This window comes from Esox lucius, chromosome 4 (assembly GCF_011004845.1).
Source record: "Esox lucius isolate fEsoLuc1 chromosome 4, fEsoLuc1.pri, whole genome shotgun sequence".
Taxonomy (NCBI): Eukaryota; Metazoa; Chordata; class Actinopteri; order Esociformes; family Esocidae; genus Esox; species Esox lucius.
Window position 1 is genome coordinate 27,460,704 of NC_047572.1, and position 23,126 is coordinate 27,483,829.

Genomic DNA, 23,126 nt, shown 5'->3' on the forward strand with positions numbered 1-23,126 from the left:
TGATCATTCCTGGTAACAACCGTGAAGCCAGCCCATCCATCGCCCAGGCAGGTGAAGAGGAAACAACTCCTACTTGCTGCTAAGTTGAGATGGCCTCAGGTAAAACTTGAACTGCCATTTCTAGTTGTATAAACATGTTACTGTAAATGAAATGTGCAATTTCCCAGACGTTTCTGTAAATTACTAAAATCTGTCAATACCACATCAAATTATTTTCAAATATTTGTCCTTGATTTTCCACACCGTATTGATAGGAAAAAGTACCTAAATTAGCAAGAACTGCTGGCCCTGGAGTATGAAACCCAAGCATGGGATCTGGGTGTGACTTACAGAAGGGAGATGTCCAGGGCCTTCCGGCCCTACAAGCAGTGGCCGAAAATATTAATTTGAGCAATGATTTTGAGATGCCAACTATGGCTACACTGATCAAGGACACTTTGTTTGAGGAAATACAGGTCATTGGTACAACTAGACCTTGTTGTGCTGGGGTCCAAACTGTAAGCTATCTCATAGTTTAAGGTCTTTGCTTTAATGTCTAGTAATGCAAGTTCAATATTGTCCATTGTTACAAATATCCACTGTTTAACCTCAAATATTCAAATAATTTACAAGGTGCTGTCAATGGTCATCAGCAACACCCATACCCCCTTCAATGGTAAGTCAGCCTGACATGGACTCCTTAAAACAGTATGAGAAAAAACTGCAGGGCATACTTTACCCACTATAGAAGTATCTGGCATTTCAGTATTTGAGTTTACATGCAAAGGTTGATGAACTTGTTCTAGTACGTAATAGTTGGAAATTGGTAATGATGTGATTTTCTTGTCAAAATTATTTTTGCTTGTCTTTTATGGCTCACCTACATCTCTAAAGATGGTACAACAGGTAATGACCAGTTAATATAACTCATTGACAACTACATTACATCATTGGCTGAATTGTTAAGTAATAACCAAGTGGTGATTATCACCTCCATTAACAAAAGAAATAAAGGATCTGAATTAAACACTTAGTTAGCAATTAGGAATGTGGCCAATAGTATGGGTGTAGTAAAATGCCAGCAACAATTGCAAATACACAGTTGGCCTGATTTTTTACAAATAAAATCACTCTACAGAGTCTCCTGAACATTTCCTACAATCCATTCACAGCTGCGTATAGATCCGTTTTTTTCTGTATGAGTCAATATGTATTTCATATCTATTGAGTTACATTGCGGCCAATGGTATGGGCGGAGTAAAATGCCAGCAACAATTGCAAATACAAAGTGCCCCTTGATTTATTTGCATATAATTCGTCTGTCCACTCTCCTGAACATTTCCTACAATACATTTTTACAATATACACTAAGCAAAGTGGCAAAATAGATTTATTTAATATTATTAAAATCGCGTTTTACCGCGGACTTCTATCTTGAAGCCAAAATCCGAAAACCGGAAGTCTTATTGTTGCTACAGAATCTCTAATGTTGCCAGCCTGGCGCTAATAAATTTTTGTACTTGAGAAACTTAACTTTCGTTTCTGACATCTGTGAGCATGCGCATTGAGGCTATAGTTGGTTGTCACGTTGGAAAGCATAGTCCAATCAGCTTTTATTTTTCACACTACAGAATTGTGAGTCAGATTATCAGAAGATGGCGACCGCGGAGCCGGTGAGTGTTTCCATAAACGTTAGCTTCTGTAACGGCATGGGCAGTTTTTGGTTACAGGTATCCACAAATCTAACAAATATGATATGTTAGTTGGTGGTACAAATTTATGGCGCAACTGTTGCTGCATTTGCCTAACCAAAGCAAATGTGCTTTGGTTATTGGAATGTTCGATTCACTTCGATGGCTCCGAAAATGAACCATTAACACTAGCTACAGTGCCTAGCTGGGTCATCGATGATGAATGCTGGAGTTGTCCTTAGTTGGCGAATTCCAAGTGACAACTCGCATGACGTCCTAATGTTAATCACTGTAACTATCTAACTACACACGCATTGAAGTTCAAAATATCCATGCCCAGTGTAAACCGTTGACAGTTCGAGTACACCCAAAAGATATGCTCGCCACTGCCCCCTTAAATAAAAACAGTTAACTCGCTAGCCTTCGAGGTGCATTCCAGGTGGGTTTTTTATGTTGCGGTTTTGCTGTGTTTGGTCTTTATAAATACATGTCTTTCCGTCTCTCCAGGAATCAATTTCGAATGCATCTAATTCCGAAGAGGAAAAAAGTGAAACAACTGGGCAGGTAGTGGTAAATCCTGAAGACTACATCAAACATCCTCTACAGAATAGGTAAGCACATATAGCAGCCCATCCCTTCCAAACATCGATGAGTCAGAGTGGGAACTATCAAAACCGCAATCTGTAAAGGATTCTGTGTTCAGTATCTCCTGAGGTTCAAGCAAAGTTATTACAATCGCTGCGTTTAATCTCTAGAAAAGTTAATAAGCACTTGTGATACTGTCTCCAAAGCTTGAATGCTGTTAATGTTCAGTCTCCTAACACAAAAACAATTGGGATGAAGATCAATTAATCAAATGTTTTTGATAAAGCAATTTTTACATGTCACAAAATACTTCTGACATCCAGACTAACCAAGAAGAAACTCATTGGAATATTTATTATGTAATGTTTTTTAAAGATAATCTTTCAGTCTTGTCATGAATGAATTAGAAATATTACAGAAAGCACTAACACAAACTGTAACACATTTAATACACAATGGTTTCTGGTCTGGACTAGTACGCACAGATCAGCTGACCTGTAAACACAAGGTTGCTGTTTTAAGTACAGTTTAGGTTTCCTTTCAGCTTCACAACATGTAGGAAACATACTTAAGGCGTAGTCAACTGAAATCTATCATAAAGTGGTCAGGGAGGCAGCCCGAGTTTCTACTATACGACTAAGGTCTCTCTTCTGTGGAACGTTTTGTCACAACACATTGTTTCTGTACCTGTTTTGGAAGCATATTTCCCCCATTGGAAAATTGGAAGGTCACCGTTAGCATTGCCGAGCAGTCCACTAGAAAGTATTACATCTGATTGTTTGATGCCAACGTACTCCAAAAGAAATCCAAACATATATTCCATGTTGTCACTTGTTTACCATGCATACCTGTCTGTGTTTCGCACGCCTGTTTAGTTTAGCAACTGGGCCACATAGAACAGGTATTGACATGGGTCAAATGTCCATTCCTGAGCTTTGGGTGGCTTAGTCACTTATTAGCCATATTACTGCCAATTTGTCGTCAGATGGTTTACTGAGTCATATGTGTGATATCTGCCCTATGTAATCAATCCAATCGCTTTCAAACTTTCATAGTTAATTGAGCTATAATACTGATTTTACTTTGATACTGATACTTTATTTTGAGAGTAAATTTCCATCTGTAGGTGTTCTATTGTAATACTATCAACAAGCGTTCAACAAAATGTTTATAAGCAACTGCTTGCTGAGGTTAGGCTAGGTTTAGGGTAAAGTCAAGGTTATGGTTAGATTGTTAGTTAAAATGTTACTGATAGTCAGTAGATAATCAATACAGCGTCTACAGAGACACATTTGGGACTCAAAATAAAATGTTACAGATTTTACTTATAGGTTGTACATATAAACCACATGTTACAAAGAAGTATTTGTCATTCGCAAAAGGCCCGGAATGCGTCTTGAACAGTGTACAGGCTTAACTGACAACGTTGCCTGATGCATTGTCAGTTATTGCTACTGTTGTTTGAATGCAGATGGGCTCTGTGGTTCTTTAAGAATGACAAAACGAAAACCTGGCAAGCTAATCTCCGTCTTATCTCCAAGTTTGACACAGTGGAAGACTTCTGGGCGTAAGTATTTAATGGTGGCGACTTCACATTCTTACTGTTTCTTAACTACTTATGCTTTTTCACCTGTTCCCTCAGACTTTACAATCACATCCAACTGTCTACTTATGCTTTTTCACCTGTTCCCTCAGACTTTACAATCACATCCAACTGTCTACTTATGCTTTTTCACCTGTTCCCTCAGACTGTATAATCACATCCAACTGTCTACTTATGCTTTTTCACCTGTTCCCTCAGACTGTATAATCACATCCAACTGTCAAGTAACTTAATCTCCGGCTGTGACTACTCACTTTTTAAGGTATGTGTTATTTTCCCAGTCTGTTATTTCACACCAACATTACTCCTTTTAACAGTCAACATTTGTTTCATTTAGCATATATTCTTACCCAGAGCGACTTGTAGGAGCCAAATGGGCTTAAAATTTAACAAGAAATGAGAACTTCAATACAACTTAACAGCACATTTGTATATGCTCCAGCAGAAAAGAAAAAAAATTCTGTAGCGTTGTTTATTCTCTAGAATTCGTTTTCATTCTTAGTCGGCAAAGCGCCTTTTAGACCACTTCTCAAATTGGGGAAACCCAGACATTTCAAAATGCTGTAGCTCTATACAAGCCTGTCATCTATTCAAGTGCCTGATTAGCTGAATCAGGAGTGCTGGCTCTGCAATAGACACCAGCACGTATGGTTACACCCACAAATAATGATCTTGTATAATAATTTGAGTATTAAAACATATTTGGCATATTTGTTTATTTCTGTGATATCTTTAGACTGCTGTCCCTGACATCTACAATTAGATTTCTAGCATTGGGACGTCAGTCTGACGTTTTTTTATTATGAAATTATGACTATGGGTAAAAGAGCACTAATTTCACAATTTATTTACAAGGTAAATATGCCAAGAACACATTTCTATTTACAGCAACAACCTTTGTAGAGAACATACGTTTTTGAGAGTTTTCTTGGGTTGAATTAGCTATTATAATTTATAATTTTAGTAAATACCTTGTGCTGTGGCACGCTAGAGCTCAACATGTCCAATAAGGGTGAGTGAAGAGAAGTTCTACTATTTACTGACTCCTATTTGAGTCATTCAGTCAAAAGCACAAATCATTTGACTAATTTGATTCATTAATGGTCAGTGACACCAATGGCCCTCAGGCAGCAAACAGTAAGATGAACACTTTATGATTCTACATAGACATCTCATGTTCAGAATAGGGGCTATTGCTAACATGTTTGTGACTTGAAAACAGGTGGTTTAAATTAGGTAATTTGTAAAAGGCATGGCAAATAATGTTTCTTAATTAATTTCAAATTATAGTATGTCTAGTTGCAGCTTCAACATGACTAGATTAAAGTCTTTGCTTGACCCCTTCAGTTTGTGAACTGCAGAGGATTTATAAAAATTACATTTACTAAATGTCACAAATGTCTGTGCCAGTAGGTATGGGACTGAGGCAACTTTGATATGCAGTATATATTTTTTTATATTGTCTCGCATTTTGCCAAATTATATTTATCATGTTGGATTGAGCCGGAACTAGTTTTCTTTTTGTAGAACAATCTCGGATTTGAATGGAATGATATCAGTATCTTTGTGCGGTTTGCTCAATAAATAAGTATTTTTTGCCACTTAGTTCTGAAAATGTTCATTGCGTGAAGTAGTAGCTGCCTCTTGTTTCAGCCAACAGCAAGCTAGTGGCACAGTTACCCCTTCTGGAAAAGGGAATGAGAGGTTGAGAGTGGCTCATACCCAGCCACTTACAAAACTGACACAAGCAGGGAGTTTGATATCAGGACAATAATGACTCACATTGCCGTTTTGACCAAATCATGAACTTGGAGTAAATAAATACAATATTTTTTTGAAGGTTGCGCTGGTGCAACCAATTGTGAATGCAGCCCCAACATGCCATAGCCAAATGCAACCATTCGGTCACAGGCTGGAATACTGCAATGGAGTGGCTGGGGGTCTCTGAAGAGAAGTTTGAGAACCAGTGTTTCGGGCTCGTCTCTCTGAGCCTCTTTTCAGCCTGTGGCTTTAGCTTTCACTGCAAGGGTTATGATACCTTCTAAGAGGGCAATCTTCCTCAAATAGCCCTAAGTAGACCTCTTAGCCTCTCTTGGATCTTATGTCATGCTCAGCTGCACTTCCGCTTTTAGTTCTGTTCCAAATTTTGAACTTGATTTCCGTTTTAAATGTTGTTTATCTTTGAATAACAACCAAAGATACTGAAACTGAAAATATTTATTTTTAGGTACAGTAGTTTCTTTACATGAACAGTTAAATCAAAATCCCATCTGTCATGTAGGCTATCCAGTTCTGTCATGGCTTCTGCCCTCCAGATTTTAGTTTTATGCTTTCGGCAACCAGAGGTCACCTGAGTTTTTCCATTGGTTTTTCAAGTGAGATGTGGCTAAGAAAGCAGCGTAGTCAATTTTCTGAGATATGCTCTGTGCGGACCAACCACCCCTGACATATTCTGAACACAGTCTAGGGCTAAAAAAAGCTAATGTCCTCCACCTTTGCCCTTTTACCCCCCGAGTCTAACATGATTTTGTGTGGCAGGACGGTATTGAGCCCATGTGGGAGGACGAGAGGAACAAGCGTGGTGGCAGGTGGCTCATCACTCTGTCCAAACAGCAGCGTAGGGCCGACCTGGACCGCTTCTGGCTGGAGACGGTTAGTACACCTCCTCCTCAGGACTGATTACACACACACACACTGCAGACACTACACTGGCACGTGAGCTACCCTGATTTGTAAAATGTGTAATAATTGTATTTATTAATAATGCATTCTGTGATTTCTGCCACTGGTTGTAAAAGTGGCGCTTTTTCTTCCAAAACTGGTCCCTAAAAATAGGTGTACTATCAAAACCTCTTGCTTTCAAACTTGGAATGAAATGTTCAATTAAGGTATGATAGTAATTATTCACATATAACCAACTTATTACAAATAAACATATATGTTGTTCAGAAAGGTCTCAAAATCTTTAAGTGTAAAACAGAAGTTATATTTGTAGTTTAGTACACTGAAGATATACTCCTAATGTATTTGAAGGAGCTTTATTTAATGTGTACTAAAAATTCTATATCCAATCATGTATAATAACTGTACAAGTGAGTACATTTCTTTACACTAAGTATACCTATTTGTTATTAAAATAGTATTAATAGTATTTTAATACTTATTAGTGTATTAAAGTAAAACGTGGTTCCAAAGTAACACACTAAGTATACAGCTTTTTGTTTTACTTCAGGTGACCTGTACTCACTCTAAGACACACTTTTTTCTTTTCTTGAGGTTAATCTACAAATGCATTAGTTAGACATGCAAATCATGCATGAGATTTTATTATATTTAGCTGTCATTCATGTATTAAAACATCTGGCTGTCAATGTACGTTGCAGCTCTTGTGCCTTGTTGGAGAAGCCTTTGATGACCACAGTGACGATGTTTGCGGGGCAGTAGTCAACATTAGAACGAAAGGAGACAAACTGGCAATATGGACAACAGACTATGACAACAAGGAGGCCATCACACACATAGGGTGAGTCCATTCATCCAGAGCAACTTACAGTACGGAGTGCTTGCATTTTTGTACTACCTAATGTTTCTGAAATACTTGTGGTATTTGTAGGCTACAATTTGTTTTAACTTAAGATATTGCAGTAGCAGAAACAGGGTGACGTCTACACAGATTGCATCCAGGTGAAACACGTCCCGTGTAGCTTCACTAATATCAACCTTAGTTATTATGCCAAATTGTAACCAGAGTTAAACAATTGAGTTGACTGCTTCTCTGCAAATTATCATGCCATTAGGTTGTTGTCATTTGATAGCTACATGATTGCTAGAAAAGCCATATCCACAGCTCCATTAATTCTATTCATATCCTTATCCTATTCTGCTGCTTATTTGACTCTGAATTTTGTTTTTTCTGTAGGCGTGGCTGGAAGGAGAGACTAGGTGTGGCACCAAAGTTGCTGATTGGATACCAGTCGCACGCGGACACTGCCACTAAGAGTGGTTCTACCACCAAGAACAAGTTTGTCGTCTGAGGAACTTCCGTGAGCACGATAGGAGTTCCTTGTTTTGTCTTTGTTTGGCAGTTTTTCCCGCCCTCGCCAGTTACTGTTCCGCTTCCATGGCGTTGATTGAAATGCTTTTGCCAAGTTGAATCTGTAACCCAATTTAAACCAAAGCTTCAACACGGACAATTGGACCGCCTTCATTCAGTCAATTGCGATATGATATCAAGGCAAAATGGTCGCATTCATGTCTAACCAAATCCAACCTATACCTTCCTTTTGATGTAGGGTGGAATAACCGTGAGAATTGAAATAATGGAAACAAAGTTTACAGTTTCTGAAGCATGTGCTATTGTTTTTGTTTATTTTTCACCATAATTCGTTTTTTTTGTCATGGAGGACATTTTGTATGTTAAATTGCAGCATTGTCCTAGCTGTGCAATCGTTTTGCCTAATTTATTTTGTTTTACCAGGTCTAAAGTAGTTTTGTAGTTTCCTTCATTATTTTCTAATTGGTTTAGCCTAAATTGGTCTAAGTTGACCAGTAAGATCATTCACCTTCCGTGCAATCTATATTGTTCATTAAACTTTTCCTATTGCAGTTTTATGTAGTATGCGGATGTTTGTTTCTGTCACTATTGTATTTATGTAAATCTTTTTGTTTTTCCTTTCCTTTGCTGAGCACACTAAGATGCTATGATAGTGTATGTAAATCTGTACTTGTACTCTCTCAACGCCTATTAGGTGTTACTAATTGCCTTGCTTTGGCACACTGTCCTGCTCTTATGAACATGGTACAAAATATTACTGTAAATAAATATGTACAGTATGTTGTCTTAGCTCTGCAAGTGGAGCGATTCCTCTCATTTAAAATGATATTGATTCCTTTAGTCTTAAACCAGACGTTCAAAGAAGCCTACATCTTGGTGTCAAGCCCCACTAGACTACTTCACAATGCAATGGACATAATACTACCAAGGGTGACTTAGCATTATTTTTAATGTATGACATTCAACTGAACACCCACGTGGAACCTCTTCATTCTCACTGAATATATCACCGTATTCATTCTCAACAATAAACACAATTGTGTTTTTGTTTTTTTATCTAGCAATTATCACGTTTATGCTGGGAATGCTGTTTTGAAGAACCGTGGACCTCTCTGTCTGAATTATTTACACCTACTGTATAATGAATAACATTAGGCCTTTCCTTGCCATTTAACAACGTGTTGTTATTTGTGATATCTTACATGGAACATAACAGAAAAATAAGTATCTGGTTTGAAAACTTCTACATTCCATTTGAGTGTATAGGGCTGAATCTCTATTTGGCACTTCAGCAGAACATATTGTGGACATATCCTGGCCTTTGGGGAACATTTTGATTTCCTGCTTATTAAACCAGTTTTGAATATTTTACTTCTCCCTACTGGATGCAATGCATTCCAGTGGGAACTTAAACAACCCGGTTCATAATAACCTGGGGATAAAACATCCGTTTATAATCTCCAGTATAGCCTGCAACGACACACACTATTTCACTGTGGCAGCCTGAGTTGTAATTCTTACAGTGGTGTGTATAGAGCAGGTTTGTCACATTTTAATCAACATCACATAATTATAGTAAAGATATAAACAAATTATTTTTTGTGATCATAAAGCAAAAAGGAAGGCAATATGCTTTTGGTTGTTGAAAAAAACCTGTTCCCAGGTTAATACAAATGTAGACAGTAGCCATAACTCACAAGGTAAATGTTAACTATTGACCTATAGGGAGTGCAACTGAAAGAGAGTTAAATTGCCAGGAGTAGCAGAGAACGTAAGAAAATACTTTCCATGTTATGTTTAAATATAATAAAAAAGAAATACTAGGCAAGCCTAGGTCATCTGGCCTGTGTGTAGAGTCCGGTAGGGGACTTGAAAAGCAGTTATTTATGGGTCAGGTATACATAACTAGTAGACATGTTTTCGGTAATTACCTTGAGTTTATAACACAAAAACAGACAAGCAATTTAATGATATTTCAATGTCATATTCTAGCCAACAGTGATGAAATAGTTTCAAGCTTTTTCAGTCGGGAACAATCCAGTAAGTGTTGGCCTTCACCTTGTCCTTTAGCACACTGATAATTCCGGAACCTTTGCAAAGTTCCTATTTGCTCTGCCTTAAACACGATCACATCAGAACCTCTGGGAACCATTAAGCCCTGACTTGGTGTTAATTTCCGAAACATTATAATTTCAGCTACAATGAGATAGTCAAATGGCATTGCAATATCATTTAAATGGTTGGCTGTGTGTTATAGAGGCAACAAGGTTATTACATCAGCAAGCCAGAGGTTCTAACCTAGGAAGTTTCACACAGGAGTTTGTAGTACATACCAAATAAGCAAGAGGCCAGGGATTCCAATTAAATAAGTTGTGCACGTAAGTCCATGTCTCGAACTACTATGCTATTGAATAGTTACAGGGCAGAATTTCAGAATGATTAAAGAGATGAATGCAGAATACTCAGTAGAACTGGGCACTCTGATTTTATTCAACTAGCTAACGTTGCAACCTGAGGTCATGCATTTCTGTTAATAAATTCTGCAGTAAGTCTGAGCAGACTGGAAATTACATCTATTTCAAAGCTAGAATGAGTGGAATATCAAGATAGAAAACAATGTAAAAGAGGGATGTCGCCATGTTAGGTATATCATTTGAAAGAAAATCTCAAAATAATCGTGTTTGCAAGCTATGTTAGTTCTGAATTGCTTTAATGCTATTTGTGGATTCAGAGTAGAGTGACCAGACATCCTTGTTTTCCAGGGACAGTCCCTGTTGTTGGTGGCCTGTCCCCGGCTGGAGTGGTCCCCGGATATGTCCCCCTATTTTACTGTGCGTTAAAAACAGACAGCAAAGGGAAATAATATTTTGTACGTTTGCCCACTGACAAAGAAATGATCAGTCTATAATTTTAATGGTAGGTTTATTTGAACAATGAGAGACAGAATAACAACAAAGAAATCCAGAAAAACGCATGTCAAAATTGTTAGAAATTGAAATAAGTACTTGATCCCCTCTCAATTAGAAAGATTTCTGGCTCCCAGTTGTCTTTTATACAGGTAACAAGCTGAGATTAAAGGGAGTGCTCCTAATCTCAGCTTGTTACCTGTATAAAAGACACCTGTCCACAGAAGCAATCAATCAATCAGATTCCAAACTTTCCACCATGGCCAAGACCAAAGAGCTGTCCAAGAATGTCAGGGACAAGATTGTAGACCTACACAAGGCTGGGCTACAAGACCATCGCCAAGCAGCTTGGTGAGAAGGTGACAACAGTTGGTGCGATTATTCGCAAATTGAAGAAACAAAGAAGAACTGTCAATCTCCCTCATTCTGGGGCTCCATGCAAGATCTCACCTCGTGGAGTTACAATGATCAAGAGAACGGTGAGGAATCAGCCCAGAACTACACGGGAGGATCTTGTCAATGATCTCAAGGCAGCTGGGAACATAGTCACCAAGAAAACAATTGGTAACACTCTATGCCGTGAAGGACTGAAATCCTGCAGCGTCCCCCTGCTCAAGAAAGCACATGTACAGGCCGATCTGAAGTTTGCCAATGAACATCTGAATGATTCAGAGGAGAACTGGGTGAAATTGTTGTGGTCAGATGAGACCAAAATGGAGCTCTTTGGCATCAACTCAACTCGCCGTGTTTGGAGGAGGAGGAATGCTTCCTATGACCTCAAGAAGACCATCCCCATGTGAAACATGGAGGTGGAAACATTATGCTTTGGGGGTGTTTTTCTGCTAATGGGACAGGACAACTTCACCGCATCAAAGGGACGATGGACGGGCCATGTACCATCAAATCTTGGGTGAGAACCACCTTCAGCCAGGGCATTGAAAATGGGTCATGGATCGGTATTCCAGCATGACAATGAGACAGCATGACAAAAAACACATGGCCAAGGCAACATAGGAGTGGCTCAAGAAGAAGCACATTAAGGTCCTGGAGTGGCCTAGCCAGTCGTCAGACCTTAATCCCATAGAAAATCTGTGGAGGGAGCTGAAGGTTGGAGTTGCCAAACATCAGCCTCAAAACTTTAGATCTGCAAAGAGGAGTGGGACAAAATCCCTCCTGAGATGTGTGCAAACCTGGTGGCAAACTACAAGAAACGTCTGACATCTGTGATTGCCATCAAGGGTTTTGTCATCAAGTACTAAGTCATGTTTTGAAGAGGGGTCTAATACTTATTTCACTCATTAAAATGCAAAATAATGTAAAAAAGAATTGACATGCGTTTTCTGGATTGTTTTGTTGTTATTCTGTCTCTCACTGTACAAATAAACCTACCATGAACATTTTTGACTGATAATTTCTTTGTCTGTGGGCAAACGTACAAAATCAGCAGGGGATCAAATAATGTTTTCCCCCACTGTACGTGACAAGACTGTGCTGTAGAGCTTAATCGTTGATGTCTCAAACGCGTCTTGCTTGTTTTGGCCAACAGAGGGGGCTGCTCGCTATAGCAGCTTCATTAACTCTTCAACTAGCTATTGGCTCGCGCTAGAGAACATTTACCGTTGAGGTGGTTCTGGGTGGTCAGTGTAATGTAGTGCAGCCTGTGCAACACAGAATATTGTGACAAATGTACCGTTAATAATACAATCGTTTTCCGAATGTCAGGTAAACCAGTCCTACTGTTCAAATGACCCACCAATGACAGCCTGGGTTGCTGTGGAGAAGGTTGGATTGGTGCGATTTTGTCCTGTTATTAATTTAGCCAACGCTATGGGCCGGTTTCACAGACACAGATTAAGCCTAGTCTAGGACTGAAACAACAAGCTCAATGGAGTTTTCTACTGAACTAGATTTAGTCCTATAATAGGCTTAATCCGTGTCTGCGAAACCGGCCCTGTGTTAAACAAGAGAGGTTTAGCTAGCTTCACTAACGTTAGCTAGGCCATTGGAGTTGGTTGCAGCGGTTCAGAAGAAAACTGATCATGACATTCATTACAGTGATTACATGGAGATTGCAAATACAATATATATATATATATATATATATATATATATATATATATATATATATATATATATATATATATATATATATATGCGTTTAGCTCATCCAATGGAACTGCAACTATCTGTCAACTTTCTAGTCAAAGTTGTGGAGTTGTCGATGGGGGACAATGGAAGGAGAATTTGTTTTGCCCACCAAGTGGGTGTTCCCATATGCCGTGACGACACGTGAAAGCTATCAATACTAGCTAACTAGTGATGTTATCATGTCACAATTGATTACATATTTAGATGATCTGCTCTATAAGGTTTTAAATAGGTTATGCTAGCTAACGTTAGCTATGTATAATAAGTTAGCTACCTAGGTTAGCTAGCTACTGTCATGGTGGCTACGTTAAGAAACGTTCACATGGATGGGCTATTTTGAAAATATGATTATATTAAATTAATGCACAATTAATTACGATACTTTATTTGTAGATCGGAATTTTAGTGGTTTGGCATTATAATAAGTGAAAATATATTTAGACATTTTCATGGATAACATTTGCATAATGTTTTCTGTTGCAGCGATGAGAGGAAGACTTGATATGAATAAAAGTGGAGATGGAGGAGGAAAGGTAAAGATTAGAGCCTTGACAATTTATTATTCCAAACAATGTTTTTGAGATGAAATACAAAAAGTAGGCAAGCGATGGTATCTGTTAACTAAGGTATTTTATCTAATAGTGTGCAATTTATTATTAAAGATTTGAGAGGAATGAGAAGAGAGTGATAAGGAAAAATGAAGGGCGTAAAAGAGTGAAGAAAGGCGAGTGTAGAATAATTAAGTGGAAAGGTAAAGAGATGGAAAGGAAGACAAGTGATGAAAATAATAAATAATGGAGAGGAAAACGGTAAGAGAGTAAGAAGAGTGACACAAGCAATCCTGTAGAAAATACATTCTTCTGAGAAATACACAGATTTGGTTAGTAAAAGTATATTATGTTATCGCCTTTTTTCTTTATTATTTTGTAAAGTATTGTCTGTAGTGTTTCTGTATTATCATTGTTTTCTATGTATATCACAGTGTGCCTGTTAGACTAAAACATTAAACTGGAATTGTCCCCCTTTTGTATTTCATAGGTTCCCATTGGAAATGTTCATTACATTTCCGTCAAACTGGTTTTCATTTCCCCGGTTTTCATTTCAGAAATGTGGTCATCTTCTTTCAGATTGATGTATACTGCTGAAACGAGTGTCAACCGAGAACACTTTGACAATATGTCATATACACTCACCCAAAGGATTATTAGGAACACCTGTTCCATTTCTCATTAATGCAATCATCTAATCAACCAATCACATGGCAGATGCTTCAATGCATTTAGGAGTGTGGTCCTGGTCAAGACAATCTCCTGAACTCCAAACTGAATGTCAGAATAGGAAAGAAAGGTCATTTAAGCAATTCTGAGCGTGGCATGGTTGTTGGTGCCAGACGGGCCGGTCTGAGTATTTCACAATCTGCTCAGTTACTGGGATTTTCACGCACAACCATTTCTAGGGTTTACAAAGAATGGTGTGAAAAGGGAAAAACATCCAGTATGCGGCAGTCCGGTGGGCGAAAATGCCTTGTTGATGCTAGAGGTCAGAGGAGAATGGGCCGACTGATTCAAGCTGATAGAAGAGCAACTTTGACTGAAATAACCACTCGTTACAACCGAGGTATGCAGAATATTATTTGTGAAGCCACAACACGCACAACCTTGAGGCGGATGGGCTACAACAGCAGAAGACCCCACCGGGTACCACTCATCTCCACTACAAAAAGGAAAAAGAGGCTACAATTTGCACGAGCTCACCAAAATTGGACAGTTGAAGACTGGAAGAATGTTGCCTGGTCTGATGAGTCTCGATTTCTGTTGAGACATTCAGATGGTAGAGTCAGAATTTGGCATAAACAGAATGAGAACATGGATCCATCATGCCTTGTTACCACTGTGCAGGCTGGTGGTGATGGTGTAATGGTGTGGACGATGTTTTCTTGGCACACTTTAGGCCCCTTAGTACCAATTGGGCATCGTTTAAATGCCACGGCCTACCTGAGCATTGTTTCTGATCATGTCCATCCCTTTATGACCACCATGTACCCATCCTCTGATGGCTACTTCCAGCAGGATAATGCACCATGTCACAAAGCTTGAATCATTTCAAATTGGTTTCTTGAACATGACAATGAGTTCACTGTACTGAAATGGCCCCCACAGTCACCAGATCTCAACCCAATAGAGCATCTTTGGGATGTGGTGGAATGGGAGCTTCGTGCCCTGGATGTGCATCCCACATATCTCCATCAACTGCAAGATGCTATCCTATCAATATGGGCCAACATTTCTAAAGAATGCTTTCAGCACCTTGTTGAATCAATGCCACGTAGAATTAAGGCAGTTCTGAAGGCGAAAGGGGGTCAAACACAGTATTAGTATGGTGTTCCTAATAATCCTTTAGGTGAGTGTATGTTGTGCTCTAAAATAACACTTAATAACAATTTAAATGTGATGGCAAGAGGAAGTTGTTAGCTTCTCTTAAATTTGCGAACACTAACGGGTGAATATAATTACTAGGTGATTAGATGCGACAGAATAGAAAAGCTAATTGAAAATGTAGCTTAATTCTCTGCGATCACTTATAATTGTATTCACCCGTTAGAGTTCGCAAATTTAAGAGAAGCTAACAATTCTTCAGAGAATGACTGACTGGGCGGTAGAACAATCGCATTGCATTTTCATTAAGTTAGAAAAACTGCGTCAATTGCAAAGGATGGTGCCGTTTCTCACTTTTCACATTTTAATTATGTTAACCACAAAGCGGGGCATGACTTTGAAAATTAATTGCCAAATGTCTTTTCATTAATATTTTAATATTGACAGCAAATATGCATAGCAACACACGAAAATTCTAATGCGAATCACATGACAGCCTTTCAATTTGTATATTGACTGAACTAATGCAGGCAAAAGTGGGAAATGAAAATGCAATGTGGGATTGCGTTAACATTTGAATTAAGTTAACTATATGCTTCCAAAGCTAACCCTGTTAGCTCAGATGTGACTAGCTAACTTTGATAGCTGCTATAGACTGTGCTTTTTTGTATTTGAGGAGAACATCGTTTCCCTCCATGATCAGCTAGATTTTTTCCTGCCAGCTTTCCCAGTTAAAAACATGATCATCATATCGATAGCTGTATGTTTGTTAGGGGAGAACATTGTTTACATCCTTCCGCTGCCTTTTTAGCAATTATTTTTTCATAGCCAGCAGTCCTAGCTACCTCACAGAAAGGGGGAGTTTTATCCCTCTCTTGCTACAAACAAAATACTGTAGGCTGCCTTCCCTGCAACAACAGTTATACAACACAATTGTCCAGGCATCATAACATGTACCGATGATCACTGTGACCTATGCATTACGAATGATAATGTATACTTCCTATGTGTAAACAAATAATATACACCTGATGAATTAAGTCACGATAGTTAATTTTCAAGGTCTGATTGGTCATATACTATACAAGGTGATTGTAGCTCTGTATTTCAAAGCCCTGTATTTAGGACCATGTTAGTGGTGAATTTCCCACCACTGCTGACAGTTCAGCCCATGTAGCTGTATTTTTCTTTTAGCTTGTTTTACTCTATGTAGCTGCTGATGCTTAGCCAGTTAATCTTTGGCTAATCTTGTCCCTTGCTAGATTTGAAAACCGATCGCCAGTGTGATGGTCTGCATCTCTAAACACTACCCTATTTAACAATGTGTACCCAATCAGTCCTTGAGTCGGCCAGTCCCTGAGTCGGTCAGTTCCTCACCAAAAAAAAAAGTGGAATGTTCTTGACTGGCCAAGTCAATCACGCAACCTTAATCCAATTGAGCATGAGTTTAACTTGCTGAAGGTAAGACTGCTTGTTATGTAAGTGTACCCTAAAAGGTACACAAAACGTTTCATACTTTTCGCATTTATTTTACCTTACTGCTGATGACATAAAAAAAAATGATATAACAAATATGTAAATGTATTTAGAGTACATACATTTTTACTTTTGTATTGTTTTTTTTTTTTTAAACAGAACAAAGAACCAACATTATAATGTTTCAGCATAGATCCATTTTCCTCACTATTCAACAGCTTCTGGTGTTTGTGTCAGTCATCCACCAGGAGGCAGTATAAGCCCACCTCATGTGTAGAGTGAAAGACTGTTCTAAAAACTTATTTTGAATAAAAGAAATTGGGATTCCAATCAGTGACTGTCTCCATCCCCAAGTACACACAGGCAGAAAGAGATATCTGTAAATAGCAGCTGCAGTTATTTTTTTAATTCTTATTTTTTACAATCCCCCTTTTCAATTTTCCCCCAATGCATCAGCTGTCAAATTCTTGCTTCGGCAGCGTGTGTATTGTGTGTACAAAGAGGGACACAGATTGAGGCAGTGCACAGCTCCTAAAGCGATTGCTTTTGTTTTCTCTCTGTGTCGAAGCACAAACCCACATGCACTCGACACAGAAAAGTGCAACATCAGAGACTCCAAGCAATTGTAGTTAAGAGGTCAACTACTGATCTGGCCTGAATGGCCCTCTTGCTCCCATGAGGTCTCCTCGGCATGGCCTCTCAGATATTCAGTTCCCCTCAGGGCTGTATGAAGGACTTCTCCGGCAGCAAACCAGCAATAGCATATAGACACTGCAGTGGAATGCATCTGCGTTTTTTGCACGTTGTCCAAAGGTGTTGGACTTGATTTGTTGGATCTGTCCTGATGACATGGTTCTTGTGCAGCTGTGTTGGGTAGTGCGTGGTGCTTGCAATGCCACGCTTTGGGTTCTGATCCCACGGTGAGCCAGTGCTAAAATATTAGGTGTGTCAAACCAGGTGGTCAGGAGGGATCAGATAATGATATTGATCCTACCCAGTTGACTACATGATGGCCCAGTGGTGATGCCCGTGCACTAACAGACCCCATAATGTAGGAATATGTTTTCTGTCTGTGCGGTCCCAGTGTGCTTTTGCTGTTTTGGAAGACTGGAGTACGGTGGCCCGGAGGTTCACCAGACATAGTGTTATCTATGACAGAGCTGGCAGCTTCTTCCTTTCTCCGTCTCACATCATTGGACAAACAATTCTCTTCAACACATTCTTCTTGTAACTGAGAACTTTTGTGGCCGTTTAGGGGCTTTCATTTGAGGCAGTTCCATCAATTGCAAGGCTTGTGTTTATGCTAATCATGCGTGTGCACACTCACAGTCTCACACACACACACACACACACACACACACACACAAACAACATGTAAAGTGCAAGAATGCATATTAAAGTTTGACTTTCAAGAAAACAAATTACCCAAGCACCTTGTTTCAAGGAAATGCTGGAGAGATGGCACTTTCCCAAATGCTTACACAGTTCATACGGCATAAAATATCCTCAGCGGCCTGTCTTCGGACCAGGTCCGACCCCCTTTTCCTCCAGAACAGTGTTTCAGGCTACGAGGTGTTACAAACGTTCCACAGGGATGTTTGTCGGTGCTTATGCGGTGCCATCACACAGTGACAGGAGGTTGGACGCCAACAGAATATGCTGCAGAACAGTCCGTTCCATTTCAGCCCTCTATTGCACTGAGCTCTGGGTACTGCAGGCTACGCAAATAAACTGCGCCCCGTTTAGTTGGATCGGCCAATGTTTCTCCACTTCCCAATGGTCCCGGCGTTGGTGATCGCCTGCCCACTGGAGCCGCTGCTTCTTGTTTTTAGCTGATAGGAGTGGAACCCGGTGTGTTTACCTGCTGCGACAACCCATCCGTGACCAGGACTGGTAAGTTGGGGTATCTCAGATGTCGTTCAGCACATGTCGTTCAGTGCTGTTCTACTGCACTGTAATATGCTTGTTTTTGGCCCACCTGTTAGCTTGAACGATTCTTGCCGTGTTCCTCTGACCTCTCTCATCGACAAGCTGTCTCTGCCTACTGGGCTGCCGCTGACATCATGTTCTTTTGTTTTTTTTGTCACACCATTCTCTGCAAACCCTGGACACTATTGTGCGTTTAATAAAATCCCAGGAAGGCAGTCATTTCTGAGGAGCTGCAAGCCTGGCACAACGGTCATTCCATGCTCGGAGTTGATAAGGACACTTGTTTTCCTCAGTCTTAACATTAAATCGAACACCTGTTGAATGCCTCAAAGCATGTTTTCTTTGTTCAGTACATGACATGTATGTGAGGTCAGGTTTTGTGAATCAGTTGGTACGACTAATAAAGTGAACACTGTGTAGATGAAGCTGCTAGACCTATAATATAGGTCATTTTAATATATATATATATATATATATATATATATATATATATATATATATATATATATATATATAAAATACAGGATGTCTTCAGAAAGCTTTGGCTATCAACCTGACAGTGTATCTTTCATTCTTCCCCAGCCCTATACTCTACAGTTAAAATTTATGAAACAGGTTGCTAGGTAATAATATGTAACAGTAATTGTATAGCAATAGCAACAGTAGTAAAATAGAATGCGCAATTGGGCATAACTTACCTACTGCAAGATGCAGTCTGATGCCAAAGCACTGCAATCTGGTCCACTTGTTCAGGTGCAGCCTTCACCATGTTCGCGGCATTTTCTGTTGTAATACAGACTAGACGACTCTCATCTAGGCCCCAATCAGCTAAAGCTTCTCTCATCCCTGTTGCGACGGTCTCACTAGTATGATCCTCTGGGGAAAATGCAGTTTGCAAACAGCGACTTTTCAGGTGGAAGTCCTCATTTTTAGAGTGTACGGTCAGACTTATGCAGGCCTCTGTTGTCCGGGTGGACCACACGTCTGTTGTTGCTGTATAGTATTCCACTTGTGACAGCCCTGTTTCAACTTGTGTCTTGCATTTCTCGTACAGCTCTGGGATGGCAACTTCAGAAACATATTTGCGTGATGGCATTACATACCGCTTGTCAAGCGACCGGTAACCCTTGGTACCATGTTTTTGGCGACGTGAAATGTTACTGAATCTGTGATTTCTCTCTGCCATTTGGAACCTTTCTCGTATGGTGTAATACTGGCAAATGCATCCGAAATAGATGTTTGCTTTGGACGGCATTGAGATGCTTTGCACTCGTCATACGAAGATTTCTGATGCCGCCTTAAATTATCGAACAAATTGATCGCGTTGCGGCAACAATTGCAAGGCACTCTCGTAGTAACCGTTTTTGGTCAACATCCTGTCTGTAGCCGAAATATTTACATATAATTGACAATGCATTTATTTTTGCAACCAAATTCTCCATTTCGTTCTTTTTTGCCTGTTCCTCGCTCATCATTTCGTCACACGCGCATGTCAACCAACTTGGTTATTATTAATAATAATAATAATAAACTGTGTATCCAATAACCCATAAATCAGAGTAAACTACCTTATATCAGACAGATATAATGCTAGTTTTCCATTTGTAAAGAATATATATTGTAAACTGATATGTTCACCTTACAAAAATCGCACGTTCTGCGATGTGACTATTGGGGATGCGTACATCGCAATTGTTGCTGAAACGATATATTGTGCAGCCCTAATATACATATACATATAGCTCTGGAAAAAATTAAGAGACCACTGCACCTTTTTCTTTACTTTCCAAAAAAGTCGAAAAGGAAGGTTTTGAGTGAGGAACAGAAGGGTTAAAATTAAGAGACCACTGCAAATTGAACGCTTCTGTTCCTCACTCAAAACTTTTCGACTTTTTTGAAAAGGAAAGAAAAAGGTGGAGTGGTCTCTTAATTTTTTCCGGAGGTGTATAATGATGATGATTGCATTCATTTTTTACCTTTAGAACTTCCAAAACCGTAATTCTACGGTGGTAGGAAAAGATGTATGAACCAATAGGAAGCTTGGGGTGATTAGGTAGCCATGATGATATGAGGGCCTGATTGAAAATGTAGCCAGGACACCGGGATTAAACCCCTACTCTTACAATCAGTGCCATTGGCTCTCTAGGGACCACCCCCACCCAGCAATTACAGAGTCAAAACATGTCCCTTCAGAGCCTGTTAGTAACAGTAGCCAAGGTGTTGATGTTTGGATGCCAACCATCCTTGTGTGTTAGATGGATTCCCCAAAGCCTCTCCTGTCATCTGTCTTTAAAGCCCCATCTCAACAGGCAGGAGTTTTCTGACCCACTTTTTCCTAGGGTGGTGTTTGATGGTGCAGCATGTGTACTCTAGCGTTCACAAGTTTGGGGTCGCTTAGAAATGTCCTTGTTTTCGAATGAAAAGCAAATGATTTGTCCATTAAAATATCAGAAATACAGTGTAGACATTGTTAATGTTGTAATTGACTATTGTAGCTGGAAATTGTTTTCAATATAATATCTGCATTAGCTTACAGAGGCCCATTATTAGCAAACATCACTTCCATGTTCCAAGGTGACATTTGGTTTGCTAATCCAAGTAAATAAAAGGCTTATCGATCACTAGAAACCCTTTTGTGATCATGTTAGGAAAGCTGAGAACTGTTGTGCTGATTAAAGAAGCAATAAAACTGGTCCTCTTTAGTCTAGGTTAGCAACTTCAGCATCAGCATTTGTGGGTTTGATTACAAGCTCATAATGGCCAGAAACAAAGAAAATGGTCTGAAACTCCTCAGTCTATTCTTGTTCTGAGAATTGAAGGTTTTTCCGTGCGAGAAATTGCCAAGAAACTGGAGATCTCATAAAATCTTGTGCACCGGGGCCTCCCATACCTCTTTCTATTCTGATTAGAGCCAGTTTGCGCTGTTCTGTGAAGGGAGTAGATCTTCAGTTTCATGTCAATTTCTCGCATGAAATGGCCTTCATTTCTCAGAACAAATAGACTGATGAGTTTCAGAGGAAAGTTATTTGTTTCTGGCCTGTAATTGAACCCACAAAAGCTGATGCTGAAGATACTTAACTAGTCTAAAGGTTAGTGTTACTGCTTCTTTAATCACACAACAGTTTTCAGCTATGCTAACATAATCACAAAATAGTTTTCTGATGATCAATTAGCCTTTAATAGTTATTAACCTGGATTAGCAATCAGAATTGGAACAGAGGAGAGATGACTGCTGAAAATGGGCCTCTGCACGCCTATGTTGATATTCCATTGAAAATCTGCCGTTTCACTCTACAATAGTCAACATTAACATTACAACATAAATTAACAACATCTACAAAGACATTTCTAAGTGAGCCCAAATATTTGAACGACAGTGTACATCAGGCCATGCCCAGCATGAGGCGGTGGAAACGCTTCCTGTACGCATCACCCGCGACCCTGAGCTGGCGCGCTCTGGTGGTGTCTCCCTGGCAACACACCCAGCACATCTAGTAGTACATCAGTATTTGTGGTGGTAAGTACTAGCAGTCAGAGTATTATTAACATTGGGGGATAGCTTATTTCCCCACTGGCTCAAATATGTGGCTGAAGTGAACATAATCCCCAGGAATCTGGAAATTATGTGGTTTGTGGGGATAAAAGTAATATGATAATCGTTGCCACTTAGCAGACAATTTAATCCAGAGTGATTTACTGCCATATCTACGAGATGAGCAGTATGAAGCCAATGTCAATTTTAAGCAGTCAAACGTAGTGTCACATCTTTACATGTCGTCGAAACACTCAGGGTCGACATCCATCAGTGTGTTAGACGTTTTTAATGTTATCAAAACACTTCTAATCCAACTTGACAGCGTTTTGGAGGTTTGTGCTGTATTGATCTTTAAACGCTGTAATCCCGATTGGGACACTGGTCACTAAGATTAGTAGGGGGGAGATATGGTGACTGACCCATTTAGGCAGTAATTGGTTGAAAACCGTGTTAATTGCCCTTGACTGGTTGAAAGTAAATTAATTATTGATCGCATTCTCGACTCCTCTTCTGTACTTACATACCCTTACAAATCCTTTTATCTTCCCGCTGTGTAAGTACATTTCCTTATTCCCCCATCAGTATGCAGGGAGGAAAGCCCACGGACTGCTAACCACCTCATTAGCCCAAATTCTGTTTATTTTTCGTTGCTGTTTTGCTACACGCAGGCTTTGAAAAGTACACTAGCTGCTTCTTGGCTTGCTCTCTTTCTCTCTATCAGACATTCTTCTTTCTCTTTCTTTCCCTCTGTGTCTCTCCATCCACCCGTCTCTCTCTCCACCCTCCCCCTCGCCTCCTTCTGGCACAGAAACAAAAGGCAGGCAAACACCATTTTGGACACTCAA

At 39.5% G+C, this 23,126-nt stretch overlaps 1 protein-coding gene across 2 annotated transcripts; it reads left to right on the plus strand.

Annotated features, from left to right (window-relative positions):
• The first annotated feature begins 1,538 nt into the window (after positions 1-1,538).
• Positions 1,539-8,968, plus strand: eif4ea (eukaryotic translation initiation factor 4ea). 2 transcript variants are annotated; one of them, XM_010899622.4, is made up of 7 exons: positions 1,539-1,652; positions 2,178-2,281; positions 3,727-3,822; positions 4,057-4,120; positions 6,397-6,510; positions 7,242-7,381; positions 7,778-8,968. In XM_010899622.4, exons 1-7 carry the CDS (start codon positions 1,635-1,637, stop codon positions 7,890-7,892), a joined length of 651 nt encoding a protein of 216 aa, XP_010897924.1. In that variant the 5' UTR covers positions 1,539-1,634; the 3' UTR covers positions 7,893-8,968. The 2 variants fall into 2 exon arrangements, with proteins under 2 accessions (XP_010897924.1, XP_019901221.1); XM_020045662.2 differs by lacking the exon at positions 3,727-3,822.
• Positions 8,969-23,126: the final 14,158 nt, after the last annotated feature.

Excerpts from the sequence above, each read along its gene's own strand:
- eif4ea (XM_010899622.4), top strand. Across the intron at positions 2,282-3,726 it reads AAACATCCTCTACAGAATAG|ATGGGCTCTGTGGTTCTTTA; the intron begins GTAAGCACATAT and ends GTTTGAATGCAG. Across the intron at positions 4,121-6,396 it reads GTGACTACTCACTTTTTAAG|GACGGTATTGAGCCCATGTG; the intron begins GTATGTGTTATT and ends TTTGTGTGGCAG.